Here is a 23,318-nt window from a genome sequence, read left to right as displayed (position 1 = left end):
CAACAAAGGAATCCATCATTTTTTTATCAACAAAAAACAGCATTAGATGATCTATCATTCCAATGATTCGAGCAACATACGCAACCTACTAACGGACGAATAGTCTCAGATCATCAACACGGTAAGAAGACAAGGATCAGAACTTGAGAACAAAAACAACACAGGGTCCATCTCGGATTCTATTAGTGGCTTAATGCACTGTATTTTCCACAAGCATGTAGTCTAGGAGGTAACTGAGGACTGTACAGATCCTGCTGAAATAAAACAAGGGGACTTTACGACACAGGAATACAGGGTGGATGACAGTGTTTCTTGAACTGAGGTTATCTGGCAAAGCAGAGACATGTATGCGCTGAATAAATTGATTTGCAATCAGTAAAATAGAGTGCTGAGCTATATGGCAAACCCAAGTGATCGCTCAATTCGCTGCAGTTTTCGATCAATGACCTGATTAGAAGAATGATGCAGTTACAGCTACATATAATTTCCTGCCCCGGGTCTGCAAACTTGCAGCCTGAACTCTCAAGTGACTAAAAGGGAGAATATAGCAACCAACAGAGCAACATGGATATTTGATCAACAAAAACAGCACTGGACGATCTATCAATCCTAGGATTCGAGCAAGATAATCAACCTACTAACCGACGTACGTACTGAATTGTAGTCTCGGATCATCCACGCGGTCAGGAGACATGGCTCAAAAGTTGAGAACCAAAGCGAGTGGCTACGGCGGAAAGCAAAACGAAATCGAGCAAGCGAATGGACTCAACCCTGCAGATTTAGGAGACCGGAGCGCACGGAGCCATGGATCGACCGAGGCCTCCTCCTCAGACGTCGCTGAAGGCGAAGGCCGTGTCGCGCGCCTCTCCGGTGGTCTCGGCGAGCTCCGTGGCGTGCGCCCACGCCTGGGCGACGTCCAAGACGCCGCCAAGCCGCTCGCTGGCGCAGGGGCCGTGCAGCCAGGGGCAGGGAGCGGCACCAGCAGCAACGTCGCGGTCGTCGTCGTCGTAGTCCTTGCCCAGCGCCAGCCGCAGGTGCTCGGCGGCGCCCAGGTGGCCGCGGGCGCTCTCCACCAGGTCGTGCACGGCGCGGACGAGCCTCGCCGCGTCCCGGAGCAGGCCCAGCGCGCGCCGCACCTCGGGGTCGGCGAGGAGGTATTCATCTCCGGCGGCGGCGCTGGCGGGGGCGGAGGCGGAGAGCGGCGGCGCCGGATCCGTGGGGATCGGGCGGGCGCGGTAGCGGAGGGCGAGGTGGCGGGCGGCCCCGATGTGGGCGGCGGCGAGGCCGAGCTCCGCGGAGGCGGCCTCGAGGGCGCCGCGGGTCTCCTCCTCCCCCGGGCCGTCGCTGGCCGCGGCCGTGTTGAGCGGGCCCTGCTCGCCGAAGGCCGCCGCGAGGTCCTCGAGGAGGCCGTGGGCGGCGCGGCAGTTGGCGTCCGCCATCACCACCCGCCGCAGGAAGAGCGCCTTCCAGCTCATCCCCATCCCCTCCTCCTCCGCCGCCTGGTTCTCCATCTCCACAACGACCCACTCCGTCTCCATCTCCATCCTCGCCGTGCCGCGCGCGTTTTGGCCTCCTCTGGCTCACTGCAGCCGTTGCGCTGCCGCGCGCTCTATACTTGGAAGGGCCGCGTGGTTGCCAGGGAGCGCCAGCCTGGCAAGCGTATTTCTCTGCCCTGGGGGTGTACAGAAGAACCGACGTTAGATCGGCGCACTGACATGTGGGGATCGATGCTTCTGGCGAGGACCCACGGTTCAGCTGCTGGGACCTGGGAGCATTTGAACTTGGAAACGGCGAGTCGATTACGGACTGATTTTGTGGGCCCCACGGTGTAGACGGTTATTTTCTCTTTCTAGACGGTTACGGCCGGACTGATTTTATCTGTTTGACAGAATAATTGCACTGCAGCAAGTAATATGCCTCAAAATATGAACCCTTCTCTTGATCCATCTGAGCAGCGAAATACAATGGTGTACAATCTGATCCATCTGAGCAGAGAAATTATCTGTTGTGCATGAAGATTCCTAAAATTGTCTCATTTTATCCTTGTACGATCTGATTATCTCTCTGTAAAGTGTAAGCCTCTAATTTCACTTACTACAAGAAAGATCAGTGAGGATATCAGAGCGGCCACTGCCAGAGGAATCTCAGTTTGTTGTTCAAAATAGAGAAAGCATGCATGCCAGCTAGCAGGGTTACTACAACGATATGTCAAGGGGGAGAGGAAGAGCAAGAGGCAGACGCACTGATGAGAATGCTGCAGGCAGATCAACAAGAGGAAGAGGAAGAGCTGATGCTGGCAGGACCAGGGAAAGATAAGGAAGGTCAAGGGGAAGATACAATTCTGGACCTGGGAGTGCATATTACCTTCTCTTTGGAGAGGATGGTGCACAGAGTCAAAACAATGCTGAAGATATAAACACTACTTTTTTACCCTGCAAAATGCACCATCTGATCTTTAGAGATGCAGTACTCTCTTTGTCTTGGAATATGGTTTATCTTCTTTTGCTAGGCAATAGGTGAAAAGGTTCGGTATGTGGTACTAAATATTTTGTCACTTTGGTCTTACAATGCACTCGATGGGTATGTTTTTTTTTTTTTTGCTGGACAATTACTTGAATTGCTGGAGAATAAGTTGGTTACTTTGGTCTACTCAATTGTGTCATTTTTCTCACTCAATCAATCAGGGCAAATGGTGAAATCTGAAAACTTCTGCTTCTCTCCTTTCCTTTCATCAGTTTATCGTCACATGCATTCCTCATTAACCATATCTTGTTTCAGTTTCCCATTTGCATCTGACCAGTTTCAAATTTGTTCGTATCTCAAGAACAAAGACTTAATGCCATACAGGTACACATAAAGGACTCCTAGCTTTGAAAATGAAATGGTTGGCCTTGCTAGGCTCCAGGTCTGAAACCATAAGATTTTTGATGGTATGGCCCATGCATAGCAGGAAGAAATCATGCATTTTTGTAGTCGCGTGCAAACAAGACATAGTATTGTGAATCATTCACACCGTCACGATCAGGATTACATTGTCAGTTCATAATCTGGAATTACAACAACAATACAATAACCAGAATTTCATTTCCTAAACACTACTACAGAAAACCCCATCCGTGACCCCCTCCAGTGGCGGTTAAAACGGACCAAAAAACACACCGTCACTGGAGGCCTCTCGAGGCATCCACGAGCCCCACCAGTGGCGGTGATAATCACCGCCACTGCTGCCCCACCACCAGTGGCGGTGAATACTGTCCCGAAACAAGTCACCGCCACTGGTGGTCCGTCACCAGTGGCGGTGTTTGTTACCGCCACTGGAAATGGCCATGGAAACCCTAACAACCACCAATGGCGGCCGTAAAAAAGACCCGTCACTGGTAGACCACCCGATAAATGATGGTACTACTCAGTCTCAGTGTCCTTCCCTGAACCCCTTAAGCACCGCCCGATCACTCGTTTAGAACTCAACCGGAACGGGAAACGCACTGAGCACAGAGTGTACGGATAAACCGCCCCTGGCGACCTCCAGCGGCGGGCAGAAAAATAAACCGCCACTAGAGGCATCACCAGTGGCGGGTAACATTAGGCCTGCCACTGGTGCTCTCCCACCAGTTTCCCCTCTTTAGTCCCACCTCGCTAGTTTATAGGAGTTCCGACCTGCATAAAAGGGACCGGTGTTCGTGCATGTTAAGCATATTAAATGTGTGTTGACACCGGGCTTCATGCCGTGTATTTCTTATGTGATGTGATACCGGCCGTCATGCCGATGTGGGTGGGGGTAATTTGTTTTTGATGCATGCATTGAATTTCTTAGTGCAAAATGCTATTTTTTTAGCAAAGGTCATGCCGAAATTTTTCATTTTTGTCGATCAAGCTGATTTGTTTTTTTTTTAAATTGTGTTGTAGCTCGATGGGCCGTGCTTGGATGTACGAGGGCAGGTTGCGTGTTGAGTGGATAGAGCGGCTGAAGACTTTTGTCGATGCCGGCGTGGAAGATATGCATAGTAAAGGGGGTGATAAGATGTGTTGTCCCTGTGTGAGATGTTGGAACAGCAAGTTGTACGAGTCAGAGGATGTCGAGATGTGTTTGCTCATGCGGGTATTTGTGTCAGGTTATTCAAGGTGGACTTCTCACGGGGAGGGTGACATTGAAGTCGATGACGGCATTGAGATGAAAAACATGGAGTCTGACGACCAGCCTGGTGAAGAAGCATACCGTGGCGAGGATCCAGTATAAGACGTTCCAACCGGTAGGATGGTTGAAATGCTGGACGATCAGCATCTACAGAATCAGTTAGATGACCCCGAGGATGAAAGGGTGTCCCGTAAGTTCGAGAAGCTGAGGAAGGATGTCAAGACACCGTTATATGAAAATGCCGGCGTGGATAACAGTGTGCTAGAAGTAACGCTCGAGCTTTTGCGTATAAAAGCAAAATACAACATCGTGGACTCGGGATTCACGGAGATTCTGAGTTACCTACGTACGGTACTTCCTCCGGGCAACAAGTTGCCTAAGAGCACATATGAGGCGAAAAAAGTTACATGCCCCCTCGGGTTAGAGGTCATCAGATACCATGCTTGTCCGCCGGACTGCATCCTATATAAGGGCGACTACAAAGACATGCACAGCTGTCCAGCATGCAAAACATCCCGATACAGGAAGAAAGACCCCAATCCTGACGGCGGTGAGGAGGAAGAATTGAAGCGTGGTGCAGCGGCAAAGACGGTCTGGTATCTCCCGTGTGGCACCAGGCTAGAGCGTTGGTTCCAGAACAAGAAGGAGGCCAGGTGGTTCATCTACCACGACGCGACTCAGGCGGATATCGATCCTGAGGGCGTGTACTGCAATGATGATGGAGTCCTCAGACACCCTGCAGATGCGGCTCAATGGAGGACTCTGGACGACGAATTCCCCGAGTTCGGCGCAGAGCCCAGGAACATTAGGTTCGGGATGAGTACGAACAGGATCACTCCGTTCGGAAACTTGAGCAGCAAACACATGTAACAGCCCGAGAGCAACCCTTTTCCTTTTTAGCTCTTTTGGACTGTTTTGTAATTTAATTATTGTCATCATGTTGTCATGCTCATGTCATCATAATTATTTTGCCATGTCATTAGCATCATGTCGCATGAAATAATTATTCGTTTGCATGAAATGTCACATCTTTTGTGTTGTCGTGTGCTTGTCTTTTTGTTGTGTTTTTAAAAGCCTAAAATTATTTTATAGAAAATCTATTTTGGGTTTGGTAAATTACTTCCGGGTTTAATTAGACCTAACCTCTCGTCTCTTAATTTGTTACAAAATTATAAATTGGTAAAACCAGTATTTTTGTTTGAGTCTTTTGTTGACCCAAAATCCCATTAAACCAAATCCTAACTTTTGCTTTGCCTATAAAACGCTGGCCCCTTCCTTTCTTTTCTTTTCTCCCTATTTTCCCTGGCCGCCGCCGCTCTTCTTCTTCCTTCTTTCTTCTTCCTCCCGAAGAAATCCCTAGGCACCTCCTCCTCCATGGCCAAGCTCCTTCCATGGCCAAGCTCCCCAGCGCCGCTCTCTCCCGAGCTCCCTCGCGCGCGCCGCTCCCCGCGCCCTCCTCTGATCCGGCCGCCTCGCCACGCGTCTCTCCTCGTGCGCCCTCCTCTGCTCCGGCCGCCTCGCCGCGCGTCTCTCCTCGCGCGCCCCCGTCGCCGAGCTCGCCTCCACGCCGTCGCCCGCGCCTCTCCACCTCCCCGGCGCCGCTCTCTGTCCTGGCCGCGCCGCCTACTGCCTGCACCTCCCCTTCCCGAGCGCCCCCTCGCTCCCTTGCTCCGCCCCCACGCGCATCCTTGCCGCCTCTACTTCCCCCCCGCCGGCTGCTGCTCCCTGCCGCGAGCCCCACGTGCGCCCCACCTCGCCGCGCGTCTCCTCTGGCCCAAGCTTTGCCGGAGTCCGCCCTCTGCTCCGGCCGCCTCGTCACTGCCTCCCTCGCGCGCTGCTTCTGCTCCACCCGCACCTGCGCCTCGCCGCTCGCCTCGCCTCTGGCTGCCGCTTGCTGCTCGCCAGGCCCAGCCGAGCCCCCTGCTGGCCCATCCTCTCCAGCCTGCAGGCCCCGCTTGCCCAAGACCAGGCCGCAGCCCATCTCCAAGCCTAGGCCCGTTGCCCTTTTTCCTTTCTCTCTTCTGGTTTTCCTTAAAATGTGTCCCTTATTTGTGGGCCCTGTCTGTCAGCCGCTTGCTGTGTTGCCAGTGCTCCGCGTCAAGACGAGCGACCGTCCCGTGGTGTAGACTCGTAGATTGCGATATATGAAATGCATGTGTTGTATGAGATGCCGTGTATGTACCGATAGTATCGATAGATGCAGGTACCTCCTTGCCATCGGTGTTTGCAACTCCGATCTTGTCGGTTATTTGTGTTGTTGTTAAATCATGCATTGCACCTATCCATGTCATTCTCATGCACGATAATACAACTATAATGTTGAGTGTAGTTAATCCATTAAACTCTATTCCTTGCATATGGAGTTGTATAGATGTTATGTGTAGTATTTTCGGACTCCATTTAACTTGGTAAATTAATCCTTAATATGACATGCATCATCCCTATATGTCACGCATCATTCTTTGATTGCGCATATCAATTACCTTATGTATCTTGTATGCTTATACTTTCCTTTTATGTGGTGTATTTGCTTCTTCCTTGCTAGTCTTGGATTCCTACGACGACGACTACGCTTGTGTTCTTGTTCCAGGATTCTTACTCAATTCCGGGCAATTGAGTACTCCAGGCAAGCAGCCATTCCTTGACGATGTTGATTATACCTATTGCTTCTCCCTCAATCTTGCATTAAATTACGATCTCAGTCTTGTCACGATGCCTCTAGGTTGCATAGCTTGTTAGTCATCTCTACTTATTGCCCCATGTCTTGTTACTTGTCTTGTTACCATGTCACATGTTTGTTGATGCCCTACATCTTGGTCATTAGATGTCATGCTTAGTTGCGAGTCTAGTGTCCTTATTCTGTGGTTCCACAATTGCTACATCCACATGCTACTTCCTGTATTTAAATTGCAATTATTAAACTGTGATATGATATTAAACTGTAACAAGGCAACGATGGGAGGCCGTGCTCTAACGCATTGGTGATTTGTTCCATTTGCGCCGATCTAAGGACTGAGTTCTCGTTTTCGCCGATCCAAGAAAGTTCGCGCTAACCGCTCGTGGGAGAATATATGGGTTCCCCCTCGGCTTAGTACTCGTTTCATAGCTCTTCCAGGAGCCACATAGTTCGGGCGTTCCATTTGGCATTTGCATTGCATGCACACAGAGATTTGTGGAGATTTGTTGGTACTTTGCATACATATAGGATTGCGGCACTAGTCTAGAGTTGGTCATTCTGCGGACACGGAACCACTACTAGCTGTCCACGCAACTCTTTAGTCCGTACGACGCTTCGGCCGGGCTCTCGTTTCGGATTAGACTCAATTGGGTGGTCTCCTGGATTAGTTGTGGGGCTTGGAAACGTCGTGTCGCCCAATCCTGCCCACACACATTCTTGTGTCTTCCTACTCGAGTGGCAACAAGGGTTGGATGAACGTGTACGGGTAAATTGGCACACCCTGCAGGGATAAATCTTTCGGAAAGCCGTGTCCGCGGTTATGGACGACTTGGTTGGTCATTACTTGATCATAGAGAACTCAATCATTTTAATTAACTTAATCTCTTAAACTTGAGTAGTAATTAGCCTTTAATCATGGATATGCTTAAAACTGCTTAAGTGTGAGTGTCCTTTGGATTGCTTCCTCACAGGGTGTTGAGGGGGTGATATGAGGATTGTGTTGTTTGGTGTTTAGTAAATAGGTTAATCACCTCAGTTAGTAGACGCTTCTCATCCTCTACTTAGACGTTGTTATTAGAGTGTCTCTCCAGATATTTTTGCTGCTGCATAGCCCCACCATATTTACCCTCCTTTGAGACATGTTGCATACTAGCATAGATCTCCCCATAAGTCTTGCGAGTACTTTGTACTCAGTTGGTTTGCAACGTTGTTTTCTTCAGAGGTTCTAACAGAGCAGGTGAGCCGCTAGCTTCTTCGTGGAACACGACGTTGGATTTGATGTTTAGCCAGGACATCCAGATCAGGGTTCTGAGACTCGTGGCGGGTTTCCTTCCAGCTTCCAGCCTCTTCAGGCCATGCTGTATTCTTGTCCGTACTCGGGCATAATTCGACTTCCGCTGATGTAATGATGTAATGTTGGGACATGTGTCCTCTCTTTATAATAATTGTTATTCTGCTCCTTGTATGAGCTTTGTAATTACTCTCTTCTGTAGAGTTTTGGAAATGATATTCATGTTGCAAAATCCTGCGATGAACACATTAATGCGTGTATGTATTGAGGTGTTTATTGCAGGTTAAGAACCTGAGGCTTGAATTATGCAAAGGTTAGCAATTTGGGGCTAAATTGTATAATTCTGGTCCCGGGGTCATGAAGAGGAAGTACATCCACCTATCAATGCTCATACAGGGCCCTAAGCAGCCTGCAGCTGATCTGAACGTGTATCTAGAGCTGCTGAAGGATGAGCTCAAGGAGCTTTGGGAGAAGGGTCGAAAGGTTTGGGACGCTCATAAGAACGAGGAGTTCACCCTTCGAGCAGCTCTCCTGACATGTGTGCATGACTACCCGGCGAACGGGAACTCATCATGCCAGTCAACACATGGGTACAAAGCGTGCACAAAGTGCGGGGACGAGACAGAAGGGTTGTTCCTGCCAGAATCAAAAAATATTGTGTACATGGGACACCGTAAGTGGCTGGAGATGAAGGACCCGTGGAGGGATGATAAGAAAAACTTCAACGAGAGGGCAGAGAGGCGGCACAAACCGAGGGAACTAACTGGACACGAAGTATACGAAATTGTCAGGGACCTCGAAGTCGTGGCTGGGAAAGCACAGCCAGCTGCAGGTCCAGATGGCGGCCTTACGTACAAGAGGAGGTCCGTGTTCTGGGACCTGCCTTACTGGAGGTTCTTACAGAGCTGTCACACCATAGACGTCATGCATGTCGAGAAGAATGTGTGCGACAGCCTGTTGGGCTTGATGATGCACCACGCAGACAAGTCAAAAGATGGACCAAAGGCACGAAAGGACCTGCAATGGATGGGGATAAGGGAGAAGCTGTGGCCGATAGAGGAAGAGGCGCCGTAGGAAAACAAGGATGGTGAACGCATGATATATACGCGATGCAAAACTGCGTGTTACAGTCTGAGCAAAGCCGAGCTGCATAGAATGTGCTAGTGTCTCCATGGCATCAAAGTTTGTCGTCGCACGCACGCCCCCTTTTTAGGTTCGGCAGGGGCGTCGGGGATCGCTCCGGCGATCGCCGGCGTGGCCGATGGACCTACGTAACCTGCGAAGTGATATACCCGAGGTGCGCACAAACCAAGAACGCATGCACGCACGTTTTTACCCAGGTTCGGGCCACCCGGAGGTGCAAAACCCTACGTCCTGCCTGTCTGAACTGATATTGACAATAGATCAAGTGTTTACACGTTGCCGGGGGAGGGTTCCCGTTCTCTACGTTTTGCCAAGTACTACCTTCTACCCTTGGGCTGGAACCAGTGTGAATCAAACTCAACAGACTGAATGCTCCTCACCCTTGACCGCTGGCGCTGGTCCTCCTTTTATACTCAAGGGGATACCACAGGTGTCGTGGCGCATGCATTACAAGTGTCGAACAGGGAGGCATACAACTCCCCCTCGGTGAGCTGGTGGCACGCATGGACGCCACCTCCGCTGCTAGGGCTCTCAAACCCTAAAGGTAGGATTGGACACCCACTGTTCACCTGATTTGGACGGGTAACGCCCCTCCTGTCGGCTCATTTAATGCCCCGTGCGCCCCACTCCTCGCCCTGGCGACACCGCGCACCCGACGCCCGCCACGCGCCCGCGTGGCGCTGTTGCTCTATCCGCTAGGCCCCACCCTTGTGGCGGGAGCTTGCGCCCGGGAACTCCTCCTCTCGGCAAGTCGCTCCCCAGGTAGCGCCCAGGTCCAACACATCCGGGAACCCCCCTCCCGGGAAGCGGCTTCCCGAGAGGTGTCCAGGAGGGAATATTCCCCGAAGCCCCGCTAGCCCTTCCGGGCTGGTAGCTTGCCGGGCTGCTCGTGGCTGCTGCCTGGGATGAAATCCTCCCGGGAACTCGGAGACGGGGCCCACGTGTCGCGCAGCGGTGGTACCCCGGGTGCCACTGGTGCGACAGTAGCCCCCGGGCGTGGGCCGGCATCACCTGTTCCCGGACGAGCCTTTCCCAGGAACACCCGGCAACCGACGCGTGGGTCCCGATTCGCCTCGGGCCCGCGTGCCTTCGTTGTCCCTAGTACCACGCCGCTACAGAAGGAGTAGTGGGCGCATGATTTCCGCCCTAACTCCCCCCTTAAACAGGGAAGTTAAGGACACTTCGCGCATTACTCCTCATGATTAGGAGTTATCCCCGCGCACCCGTAGGGTCCGGAAATGGCCGTTACCAAATGGCCGGATGTTATAAAGTTCTTACTGTTGCCAAAAAGGGGAAAACACTCTGCCCCCCACAGCCTTCGTCTTCACCCTCCTTCGCATAGCACCCAAGTGTTCTTGCTAGCTTCCACCTTCATCCCCCATGGCGCCCCCCACTACCAGGAAGGGAAAGGAGGTGCAGGTCTCGAAAAAAGCAGCGGCTAGCAAGAGCGAGGCGGCAACCAAGGAAGCCGCCGCCAAAGACCAGAAGAAATGGGAGATGCGGGCCACGCTCGCCTTCTACCGCCCTAGTTACAACGGCGAGGCGCTGGACAAGGTCCGGCATGCCGTCGCCTCCAATTTCAATGAGCACGGGGAGACGCTGATCTTTCCAGCCGGGCGCCGAGCACCAGGACAATGACTTCCGGGTGTTCACGCGCTTCCTCCTCACCGGTCTGGTGCTTCCATTCTCGCTGTTCCTCCATGCACGGATGGAGTCGTACCAGCTGCGGGTGGCGCAGCTCCACCCAACCTCGCTATTTCTCCTCGCCACCTTCCAATTCCTCTCCGAAGCATTCCTGGGGGTGATGCTGTCGGTGGGGCTCTTCCGCCACTACTTCTACCCCCGTATTGACAACGCGAAGGCGATGTCGTTGGGGGTGGTGTTCCGCGCCCACGACCAGATGAAGTCCGAGTTCATCGTCTGGTCGGGGAAGAAGATTGAAAAGGAGTGGCGGGGCGATTGGTGTTGGGTCCGAGTGGAAGACCCACAGGAGTTCATCCTCTCGCCCACGGAGCTGCCGCAACCCCAAAACGGCTGGCAAGACAGGTACCACCGCGACGCTGATCTCCTCCCCTTCGTGGAGAAGATCAAGGCGCTGCGGCTAGCGGGGCTCACTGACGTGGACGCGGCGTGCACCTTCATCCACCGGCGTATAGCGCCGCTTCAACTACGTTCCCGGCCTGCGTGGATATACACGGGTCCCGGAGACAGGACACACCTCCAGCAAGACGGCATGGATTGATGGACGACACCCCCATTTGGGTCCCGCGCGCTCCCCTGCCGGCACCCCGCGAGAAACAGGTGCTCCGGGAGAGCGGGGGCGAATCCGAGACCAGCTGGCCATCCCTCCAGTCGTTGGATGACGAGGCGGGCCAGGCTGCAGCGTCCCCGGAAGTCATCCCTGTGGACGACGACGAGGACAGTGACAACGCGCCCCTGATCGTGCGGAGATCGAAGGCGTTCGCAGCGGCCGCGGCTGCCTCCTCGGCGGCGACATTCGCCCCGGCAGCGGCCGCCAACCCCGCGGCGGTAGCCGCTCCTGGGACGCCCGTCGGTACTTCGGCAGCGTCCGCGTTTGTGGGGATCGCCGGAGTCACAACAGCGACATCCGCCCTAGCAGCGGCCGCCGGCACCGCGTCAGCCGTTGCTCCGGTAGCACCCGCCGACGCCTTGGCGGGGGCCATGAGCGACCCGGCAACGTCCTCGGGGTCCGCCCCTGACCCCTCAGTGGCTTCGCCACCGTCCCCCGCGACGGCTCGGGACGCGGTGACCCAGCGGGCACCTACGGTGCCGCCCGCTCGGGGGGGTCTTCTGGGGCTTCGTGCTCCGACGCAACCCCCCAAAGTCCAATTCGCCGGCGTGTGCCAGCAAAAGGGGGAGGAGCGACTCCCCGCCCGCCACGCCGAGCAAGAGGGTGCGCGCGGACGCCGGCGGTGCCGCTGACCCGACCGGCACAGGGGTCAGGGGTGCCGTCATCGTGCCCGCCGACAACCCAGCCCCTATGGGGGCGGGGCAGGCAACTGGTACGGCTCCTTTGCTTCTCTTTTGCTCCATTTATTCAGTTGTTAGTTAATCACATAAACGTACCTTCTTTGTCAGCAAGCAGCAGCTCGCCCGCGGCAAGCCTTCCGGAGGGTCCCGCCGGCACAGGCGAGGCGGGGGAGGCCCCCCTCGCAAGTCCATCTGCCGTGCAAGGTAACCACCCTGGCCACCCTTGTCCGTTCCCGGTCGCTCTCTTACTCGTCAATCCTCAGGCTTCTTATTGCTGTAGGCACGAGTGTGCCCACACCGGGAGCGGGCGCCACCGTGATTGATCTCGACTCTGTTGTCGAGATCACGGGGGCGGCGGAAGAGCCGGAACCGGCTCTCGCACCAAGCCCTGCCGCGCCGGCGACAGCGGCAGTGGCGGCCACCATCACCACTGGGGGGGCGCTTGGCAACGCGCCTGCAGCCGCGGACGCGACTGGCGCGGACTCGCCTGCCGCCCAGCAGGGAACGGCTCCTACCGGGGGTAGGGAGGCTTCTCCAGCCCCGGGGTCCCCGGGCGCAGGTGCAGGGGAAGCTGCCAGGGTAGGACAACAGGATCTTCCGAAGCAGGCGGGCGCCCCCCCCCCCCCCCCCGCATAGCCCTACCTCGACAGCGGAGGCTTCATCGTCCTCAACTGCCCTTCCCAACAACGACCTCGACACCCTTGCTGGGCTAGCTTGGAATCCCATCACCTGGGATCCGAGCATCTTCGAGCGGGGGCACCGGTTCCTGGACGCCGTCAGGGACCAACAACAAGCCTTCGTCATCTCTTTTGACGAGGTGAGGGAGCACCACGCCGTTGCCAAGAACCAACTTGGCGAGGTGCGGGAAGCCGTGGAGCGGGAACGGCAAGAGCTCTCCCGGCTGCGCGAGGAGACGCGCCTCGCCAGGGAGGAGGCCCGCCTCGCCCGGCAAGCCTTGGAGGACGCTGAGGAGCCGGTGGTCCCGGAGGCCGAACTCCACCAGCAGCTGGAGGCCCAGCGCACGAAGCTTCAGGGGGAGCTGGACTCAATGGCGGAAACCCTCGAGGCGACCAGGAAGGAGCACGCCGGGGTGCTTGCGGCGGCCCAGGCACGACTGGATGAGAAGAGCGACCTGATCGCCAATTACCGCGGCGAGATTCAGGGCCTTCGCGTCAAGCTGGAAGTGCAAGTCAAGGCCACCGAGGACACGGTGGCCAAGCTTGAGACCGAGCTGGCCACTGGCCGAGAAGAGCTTGTCAAGGCCGGCGAGGACAACGCGGCCCAGGCCGCAGAGCTCGCGGAGCTGGCGGGCCGCCTTAGCAAGGCCAAGGAGGCTACCGTCAATGCTCGGCTTCACCACAGCACGCTGATTGGGCAGCGGAAGATCGAGACCGATAAGCTGCTCAAGATTGCCCAGGCGCTGCGCGATCTGTTGCCCAAGTTCGAGCTGCAGGCGGTGGAGGTGGACGGCACGGATGTCTCGACGTTCATCCCCTTCTTCTCTGACTTGGTGGGGAAGCTTGGGGCGCTCGACGTCTGGATCGCCCAGTACGGCACCAACGAGGTCGCCAACTGCGCCCGAGAGGTTGCCGGGACAATCCTTCCGAGGATACATCTCCGGGACCCGGAGTTTTCGAATCCCTGTTGGACACTTGGTCAGACAGCGAGGACGAGCCCACGCCTACCCAAGCGGTGCGCGGGTTCGTCGACGAGGTGGTCGAACGGATGCAGCGGAAGCCGGAGCCCGAGTCGTCCGTCGAGCCCCCGGCCGAGGACGCCGGCAACTAGTTGCCGCAGCCCCCAGCCGTCCCTGCTGCTTTACGATGTATCTTCTTTTGTTTGTTCTTCCCTGCAAGTGTGGCGCTTGGCGCCGTTTGAACAATTATTTTCCCATTAGCTTATGTAATCGTTCAACACTTAGACAATCAAGCTCTTTAACTTGTTTAAATTCTTGTTCTTTATTCCCGGTGCTGCCTCGCGGGGCGACCCCCCTGGCCTTTGCGTGTTTTACCTTGTGTTACCGGGGACTCGCACGCCTCACCCTTGACCAGACCAGGGACCCGGGACGGATCCGCAGTGCCGACCTGGGGTCAAGCGGTAGCGGGGAGCCACTCCACTTGCGGGGTAACTACTCCAAGCCGTGTCCTTCCGGGACGGACCCGGGAAGCCACACAGGGAGCGTACTCCCCCCGCAAGCGTCCTCCTAACTCTCCGGCTACGCACAGGATCCGGGGCCACACCCGGCGAGTCAGCGCTCGAATACGTTCAGTTCTTAGTGGGTTCGCCATTTAGATGTCAGTACTTAGCTTTCCGTTCAGTCTTGCGCCCGAAGCGTTCACCGCGGGAGCACTCCTGGTTCGTTATCCCTGCAAAGTGCCTGACAAAGGGAAGCAGCGGGGACGCTGCGGCAACCCTCGTTGCTTGGAACAACCCGCCTGAGGACCGCGGCAGGAACACCATGGCTTTCTCGCCACCACCGCTGAAAGCGGGGGGCAAGGATGCCACGATGTTCCCGCAGCAGCCCTCGCTACCTGGGAGCAAAACTGCTCGAGGGTCGTGGCAGGGACGCGGTGATGGGCCAGAACGGGCGGCGAACGCCGGCACCGGCGCCATCACAGCGTCCTCGCAACGACCCGCGCCTAAAGTGAGGCTCTCTTAAGGGGATGCGGCAGGGGCACTACGATGGTGCACCCGTCGGTGCGAGGCGCTGATGGTATGCACCACCATAGTGTCTCCGCAGCAGCCCCTGCTCCTTGCGGAGGTGTCCTCTGGAGGGATGCGGCAGGGGCACTGCGGTAGTGCACCCGTCGGCACCGGGCGCCGATGGAATGCACCACCACAGTGCCTCCGCGACAGCCCTCGCCCAAGAGCCGCATCCTTGAGGAGGCGCGGCAAGGGCACGGTGGCAGTGCACCCGTCGGCGCGGAGCACCGATGGCATGCACCACCACCGTGTCTCTGCGGCGCCCCTGGAACCAGCGTGAATCGAACTCAACGGACTGAATGCTCCTCACCCTTGACCGCTGGCGCTGGTCCTCCTTTTATACTCAAGGGGATACCACAGGTGCCGCGGCACATGCATTACAAGTGTCGAACAGGGAGGCATACAACTCCCCCTCGGTGAGCTGGTGGCACGCATGGACGCCACCTCCGCTGCTAGGGCTCTAAAACCCTAAAGGTAGGATTGGACACCCACTGTTCAGCTGATTTGGACGGGTAACGCCCCTCCTGTCGGCTCATTTAATGCGCCGTGCGCCTCACTCCTCGCCCTGGCGAGACCGTGCACCCGACGCCCGCACGCGCCTGTGTGGCGCTGTTGCTCTGTCCGCTGGGCCCCACCCTTGTGGCGGGAGCCTGCGCCCGGGAACTGCTCCTCCCGGCAAGTCGCTCCCCGGGTAGCGCCCAGGTCCAACACACCCGGGAACCCCCCTCCCGGGAAGCGGCTTCCCAGGAGGTGTCTAGGCGAGAATATTCCCCGAAGCCCCGCTAGCCCTTCCGGGCTGGTAGCTTGCCGGGCTGCTCATGGCTGCTGCCCGGGAACTCGGAGACAGGGCCCACGCGTCGCGCAGCGGTGGTACCCCGGGTGCCATTGGTGCGACAAAGTTCCATCGAACTACTCATCCAGCATCAAGAAACTCGTTGACATGAAGAGCCACAAGCTGGTTGGCATGAAGTCTCATGACTGCCACGTGATTCTCACGCAGCTACTTCCAGTTGCAATAAGAGGCTGCATGGAGCCATGGGTGAGAGAGACGGTCATGAAGCTCCGTGACTTCTTCGACACAATCGGCCAGATGTCCATCACGGTGGATCGTTGCCTGCAACTGAGGGACGCCATGACACAGATATTGTGCAAATGTGAGATGTTCTTTCCCCCAACGTTCTTCGTCATTATGGTTCATCTGATGGTCCAGGTCGCCGCTGAGATCTTGTTGTCAGGGCCATCGTTCCTGCACAACATGTTTGGGCCCGAACGATACAACGAGGTGCTGAAGCGATATGTTCGTAACAGAGGGCGTCCCGAAGGAAGCTGAAGGGGCGCGTAGAGATAAACAAAAACTTTTCCTACGCGAACTCCCAAGATCTAGCCGAGGTAGAAGGCCACGAGGATTACCACTAGACGCGCAGTTGCGGATTATCGATGCGGCACCTTGATGCAGTGCAGTCCCTCGATCCGATCCAGCCGATCCAATCCCGCGATCGTCGAAGTGCTGAACATACAGCACCTCTGCCGGTATCCACACGTGCGAGGAGGAGCTCCGGCGGCGGACTGCTAGGTCCGGTGCGACGGTTGAACTGAATCGGGCTAGGGTTCTCAACGCATGAGAGTGGAAAAACCGTGCCCCTTAGGCATCCCACGCCCCTGCTTATATACCGAGTGGAAGTGGGCTCCAAGCCTTGTGGCCCATCCACCTTGCGAGTCCAACTCGCATTGTCAGCCCAATTCCAGTTCGGGTCCAACCCGACCAAATACTTGCTCCCGCTCTTAAGTGTGTGACCCCGCAGGCTCATGGCGACTTGGACACGATTGGAGTCCGACTCACAATCGATCAATCGGTAGCGGCTCCTAGCAGAACGTGCCGACTCCCAAGTACCATCGAGTCATGACGACGTACCTTCCAATATGACATACGTCTTAGTCCCTTTTGCCTCACGATATACCTTGTCGAACTATAGGCGATTAATCGTCATCCCTTTAATAGTTCAACTCTCTTCTCGATCTGTGATATACGATTCATCCGACTAACTCTTAGTCGATCGACCCGGTTAACAGTTAACCAAGTCGCGCATGGCCATGCTTCCCGAATCATATCACTCGAGAGGGCCCGAGAATATCTCTCCAGTCGGAGGGGCAAAATCCCATCTTGGTTATCCACATCACACAGCTTGATTCTCAGTCAACCCGAACTCTGCCTTTATAACTGCCCTGTTACGGAACAACGTTTGACAGAACCTAAGTTGGTGATCCACAACTCGGATTGTGCGATAACCTCAGGTCTAAGGATTACATTGATTGAGACATGCAAATGACGACCTACTCGTTGCATCTCAATATGGGTCAGTCCGACTCGCTAAACTCTTTAGCCGAGTCCGTGTAAGCTGGAATGACATCACCATGCCCATGACAAGTGGAACCGAGTCATCAGCCAACTTTCACATTAGTCTAGGTTATGTGTCCAGCACAACCTCAATGACTAAGGACAATTTAGTATGAACAACATGAATACATAGTTCCACAATCAAATCACATATTCAATGATACATATCAGATGTTCAAATAAGGACAACTTAATAATATTTATGAATACATTGGGAATTACATCATACATGATTGCCTCTAGGGCATATTCCCAACAGAAGCATCATGGAAGGCTATCATGCAGAAGAGTGCATTGAGTTCTGCACTGATTGGTTGGCGGATCGCAAACCCATAGGGGTCCCCGAATCACGACATAAGGGGAAGCTAGAAGGTGAAGGTGGGCTTGGCCGGAAGGAGCTTGATGTGCATGCCCGCCAAAGAATGGACGACTTTATAAGAGCACACACAATGGTGCTGCAACTCACGCCAGAGGTCGAGCCGTTCATCGACATGCACATCGAAGAACTTCGAAACCTCAACCCTAACAGGAATGATGATTGGATCGAGTGAAAACACAATTCTACATTCGCCATGTGGCTCAAGGATCTTTGGTATCTGAGGGCTACGGCGAATAAAGATGAGAAGATTGTCCAGAAGTTGTCACGGCTTCCTGACCGCAACATCGTGACATACCAGCCGTACGCAATGAATGGGTATACGTACTACACCAAGGCTCAAGACCGTAAGAGTACGTACCAAAACAGCGGTATAGTGCTCATAGCTGAGATGGGAACCGACAGTGAAGGCCAGACTGAAGTGTACTACGGCGTGGTCAAAGAGATCTGGGAGCTTGACTACACCTTCAAAACCATCGCCATGTTTCGCATCAGATGAGCACGCAATGTCAGGCATGAAGATCATAGGTTCACAACAATGATTCTGCCAAAAGAGGTTCCCCGTCATCAGGTGAACGTCAAAAGAATCTCGGCACCGCTTGAACCATGGCAGTTTTCTTCCAAATGCAAACAAGTCTTCTTCGTAGAAGACCCGATAGCGAAAAACCGCGTAGTCATGAGGAGATGTAAAAGGAGCATTTTTGGGGTCGACGGAGTAACTTCACAACAAGACTATGAAGGTGTCCCCGATCCCACGACCAGGCAAGAAGAAGAGGTGGCAAGACAGACGATCCAGACAAGAAAGAAGTCAACATTATCCACACAAGATGGGGCCTACGCCAGAAGCAGCCACGATGAGGTCCAAACGTATAAGAGGAAAGAGAAGACAATAAAGAAGAAAGACAAGATTGTCCAATAGTTCACTATTTGTGTAATTTTGATCAATTATGCCCGTTGATGATGTTCAATGTAATTTGAATTCTAACGAGGTTCGAATCTTAACTTGTTCAAATTTGAAAACAAATGCCGTAAATTTGTTCGCTATGCTCGTTGATGATTTTCAATGTAATTTGAATTCTAACGAGGTTCGAATCTTAACTTGTTCAAATTTGAAAACAAATGCCGTAAATTTGTTCGCAATATTTTTCTACTGTGAATGCATATTTTATTTGCTTGTTTCATTATAAAGGAGAATTTTTTTTTAAGCCCGCCTGGGTCAACTGAGCGTTTCGGGTTCGGGCCCAGCCAGGCGAACCCGAGAGCAGCCTACTACCTACTAGGCCAGAGCGGACCCGGGCCCACGGGGCTGTTATCCGAGCCCACAAAAAAAAGTACAGGCATCGGGCCCACGGGCCAGGCGAGGAGCATAGGAGACAGGCGAGAGGAATATTCGGAAGCTGATGGGAGAAGGGAGGAAAGCCTTATAGGCTGGTCGAATCGCTTGTAAACTAGCGAGGTTGGACTAAACTCCCACCTCGCCTCGCGCGGAGCCCACAGAAGGACACCAGTGGCGGTGATTTCCTGGAACCCGCCACTGGAAGGGGTACCAGTGGCGGCTATTACAAGGAAACCCGCCACTGGAAGGAACACCAGTGGCGGTGATTTCCGTGAAACCCGCCACTGTTGCGTGCTACCAGAAAAGGAGGCAAAAAAGTTTTTTTAGCCCGCCTGGTCAACTAGGCTGTTTCGGGTTCGGGCCCAGCCAGGCGAGAACTCGGGAGCTGCCTACTACCTACTAGGCCAGAAGAGCACGGGCCCACAGGGCTATAATCCGAGCCCACCAGTACACACATAGGGTACCGGGCCCACACGCCAGGCGAACGGGAGTAGAGGAGAGAGCGGCATTTGATTTTATTCAGAATCTGCAAAGGGAGGGGGAGGAAGCTATTTATGCTGGTCGAACCACTCGTAAACTAGCGAGGTGGGCCTCGCGCGGCAGCCCGCAGAAGGGGTACTAGTGGCGGTGATTACAGGTAAAACCGCCACCGGAAGCTGGCACCCGTGGCGGTGATTTCGCTGAAACCCACCACTGGTGAATGCTACAGGACTTGGGATTTCCCAAATCTTGTCCAACTCACCAATGGCGGTGATTTTCCTTAAACGCGTCACTGGTAATGATTTCATAATGCATTATTATAATCTTATTATATTCTACGCGTTCCAAAAAAATATAGCAGTTGTACTTTTGGGTGTATAGTAATATTGTTTGTTCCCAATACAAGTTTTAGATATTAATTCATAGTATTTCATACAAATTTCTGTGATTATGTGTGGCTTTGGTGCTAATTTAATTCCATAAAATTCAATTTTCATCAAAATGGGCTAAAACTTGGCATGGGAACACCTCTCAGTCTAATGAACACATGGAAAAATAGAGCCCAAAGTTGTTATAATGTTACAATTTGGATGTTGGCTTAGAAGGTATGAGAGATATCTACCTAGATGATCCCAATATGGTATTCTTATGGGCTTCATTTGGAATTTTGACACCAAACTTCATATACAGGCATATTGTTGTGTGAGAAGCCTCCATGCCAAATATCAGACCATTCTGAGCAATTTTATAATTTATAACAATTTTTAACCACAGTAAACACTACAAAAGCATAAATATTTCAATTTCAGCAATGTATTTAGCATTGAAATCTTTAGTGAGACAAGAAATAATTATTATACACTTGAAAGTACAGGTGACATAATTTTCAGAGAGACACAGAATATAATAAGAACTAGCAAAAGAACCCGTGCGTTGCTACGGAACAACGGAAAATTGTATCAAAACGTCAAATTAAATGTTGATGTGTCTATGATATGTTTATTTTCGTGGGCTATACTTTGGTCTCTTTCTTTTTTTCAGATGTCTTATTTCTATATTTCTCCTTGCCCTGTTCTCCTGTTACTCCTACTCCGTACATTATTTCTCAAATCTCTTCTCCCAATTTCTTGCTCTCCCTTTGACTATCCTCTCCTTCCACCCTGAGTGCAAACTCCTCCTCTCCCCGTCCCGATTCATCCCGCCACCGAACATCACGCTGCCATGCGCGGCCGCCCGCTTGTAGATTCCGGCCACCCGTCCACTCCTGCGTGCCATCTGCTCCCACTTGCCGCCAGGTACACCTGTGTGCCGCCCACACATCGCATCCGGCCCCTGATCGCCACGCGCCACTGCCCGTCCGGAGGGCCACCGATGGCTCACGTCGACGCGGTCCCTGCTGCCTTGCGCAAGGCCACCGGCATCCTGGCCTCAGGCTCATCCCATCGCCGTCCAAGTCCCGCGGGGAGCCAACGACACCAGCCGGGGGAGGCGGCGGTCAGAGCACGTGACGGAGCCGCGGGTCCGCAGCCGCCTTCCGCACACGGACACCGCCGACGCGCACGAGCTGGTGGAGGGGACAAGAGCGGCGGCGGGCGTGGGGGAGATCCGGATCGAGCAGGGGGTGGGGGTGAGATTCATAGGAGAGGAGGAGGAGCGAGGAGGGCTCTGTTGTTTTTTTTTTGGGCGGTACGTGTTTTTTTTGCGCTTGAGGACTGTAGGAGCCGGGATTAAAAGACACGTGGAGACATCGGTGGCAGATTCGTAATTTCGGTGAAGTGACGTACCGCCGCGACCGTACCATCACCACCAACTCCAATTTAATATATTGGTATAGATATAATACTAGAACCAAAATACTAACCAGTGGCGGGTATATACAATATCACCGCCACTGGTGCGTGGAACAGGGATGTGGTTAACCCTCAGTCCTGTTCCAATTACCAGTGCCGGGGTTTTCATATACCCGCCACTGGTGGGTCAACAATTGCGGGTATCTGGAAATACCTGCCACCGGTAGTCTCCTGTACCAGTAACCCTAGGAAGGGTCTCCAGTAGCGGGTATCCGTGAAATACCCGCCACTGGAGACCCTCCCCCGAGACTTCATACGAAATTTTCGTATTCGAGACGGGCGTCTTTCCTAGACCAGCAGCACTCACGCCTCAAACCCTACGGCGAAGCCGTGCCCGACTCCGCCGCCGCCGCAGCCCCTCCCCGCCGCCGCTGCCATGTTGCAGAACAAGAAGACCGGGGGGTCGCAACGGACGACGAGGAGCGGGAAGCACCTTGCCTCGCAGGCCCCCTCGCCTGCCGCCGGATCCGGATCCGGCGGCCCCGCCTTGCCGCCACCCAGCCGCATCACCGGGGGAGCGGCCGAGCTGCCTCGACGCTGCCACCTCCATCGGCCGCCTCCGCCCCAACCCCGTCCACGACCCCGGCCCCGACCCCAACCCCGGCCTTGGCCCCGACAACCCTCGCCGTCGCGGCCCCGGCCCCGACCCCGGTACGCTATCTCTTTCTCTCTCTCCCTTGCTGTTAGGTTAGGGTTAGGGTAGAATTTTTGAATTTCGAAGTTGAATCTTGCTGCTTAGCATGCAATTAGGGTTTAATCTTGCTGTTTATGGATAGTTGTAGTTAATTAGGGTTTTCCTAGCTATTCATGGTTTAAATATTGTTGTTTAGGGTTTAATATTGTTGTTTAGGATTTAAATCTTGTTGTTCAGGGTTTAATATTGTTGTTTATGGTTTCATTTAGGGTTTAAATCTTTATATTGCTGCCTCTTGTTTAAATATTGTTGTTATTGCTGCTCTTGGTGCAAAGATTGATACATGCATGTGATCCCGACCATCGTGTCGGTTGATATGAGAAATGTGGGCATGGCCATTGTCGTAGCACGGGGCTCAGACACCGGGGATGCGCGAGCAGCCCCTTTTAGGTTCGGCAGTGGGTGACGGGGATCGCTCCGGCGATCGCCGGCGAGGCCAATGTGAGGCGTAAGAGAAAAATGAACATGAGAACGCTTTTTACCCAGGTTCGGGCCACACTGAGGTGTGAAACCCTACGTCCTGCCTCCGAGTTTGTTATTAGCCAGTGAACTAGGGTTTACAGGTTGCTACTTCTGACTACTACTAGCAGTGAACTGGAAACCCGATCCTCTAACTAAGCCGGGCCGAACCGAACCCTTTGACCGTTGGCGGGGATCCTCCTTTTATACCTAAGGGGATAGCACAGGTGCCTCGATGCATGGGTGACACATGGCGAACAAAGAGCTAGGGCAGCTCGGCCCCGCTGCGTTGGTTTGCATGTAGGTTGGGTAGCCCTGCAACTAGGGCCCTAGGTGCCTAAAATTTACACCAAGCCAGTCACTGCAGGCTGACTGGACGAGGAATCCCCTTTCTGTCAGGGCATTTAATGCTGGCGTGTGCTTCACTCCTTGTGCTGACGGACCCTGCACATAGGGTGCCCGCCGAGCGGCCACGTGGCGCCGCTGTCGCTCCCGCTCCTGTAACGGACACCTGCACCCAGGAACGCCCTTCCCGGCAAGTAACCTTCCCGGAAAGCGCCCAGGCGGGATTTCTCTTGCTGCCCTACAAGGCAACCCCCGCAGCCCGGCTAGCCCGGCCAGGCTGGTGACTTGCCGGGCAGCTTGTGCGGCGCTGCCCGGGGTGCGATCCTTTCGGGGAGCAAGCGAGGTGGCCCACGCGTCATGCAGCGGTGGTACCCCGGGTGCCACTGTAGCCGCCCAAACCCGAAGCCCCGAAGCCATCCGCACCAAGACCCGTCCCTCGGAGA

General features: G+C 54.3%; 1 protein-coding gene across 1 annotated transcript; it reads right to left on the bottom strand.

Annotated features, from left to right (window-relative positions):
• Positions 1-389: 389 nt before the first annotated feature.
• Positions 390-1,651, bottom strand: LOC104584919. The gene has a single exon (XM_014902202.2). The coding sequence runs from the start codon at positions 1,542-1,544 to the stop codon at positions 828-830; it is 717 nt and encodes a 238-aa protein (XP_014757688.1). The 5' UTR covers positions 1,545-1,651; the 3' UTR covers positions 390-827.
• Between the last annotated feature and the right edge of the window lie 21,667 nt (positions 1,652-23,318).

Source organism: Brachypodium distachyon, chromosome 4 (assembly GCF_000005505.3).
Source record: "Brachypodium distachyon strain Bd21 chromosome 4, Brachypodium_distachyon_v3.0, whole genome shotgun sequence".
NCBI lineage: Eukaryota > Viridiplantae > Streptophyta > Magnoliopsida > Poales > Poaceae > Brachypodium > Brachypodium distachyon.
This window is presented reverse-complemented; position numbering and strand designations above follow the sequence as displayed.

Coding starts and splice junctions, on each gene's coding strand:
- LOC104584919 (XM_014902202.2), bottom strand. CDS start 1,544: ATGGAGATGGAGACGGAGTGGGTCGTTGTGGAGATGGAGAACCAGGCG.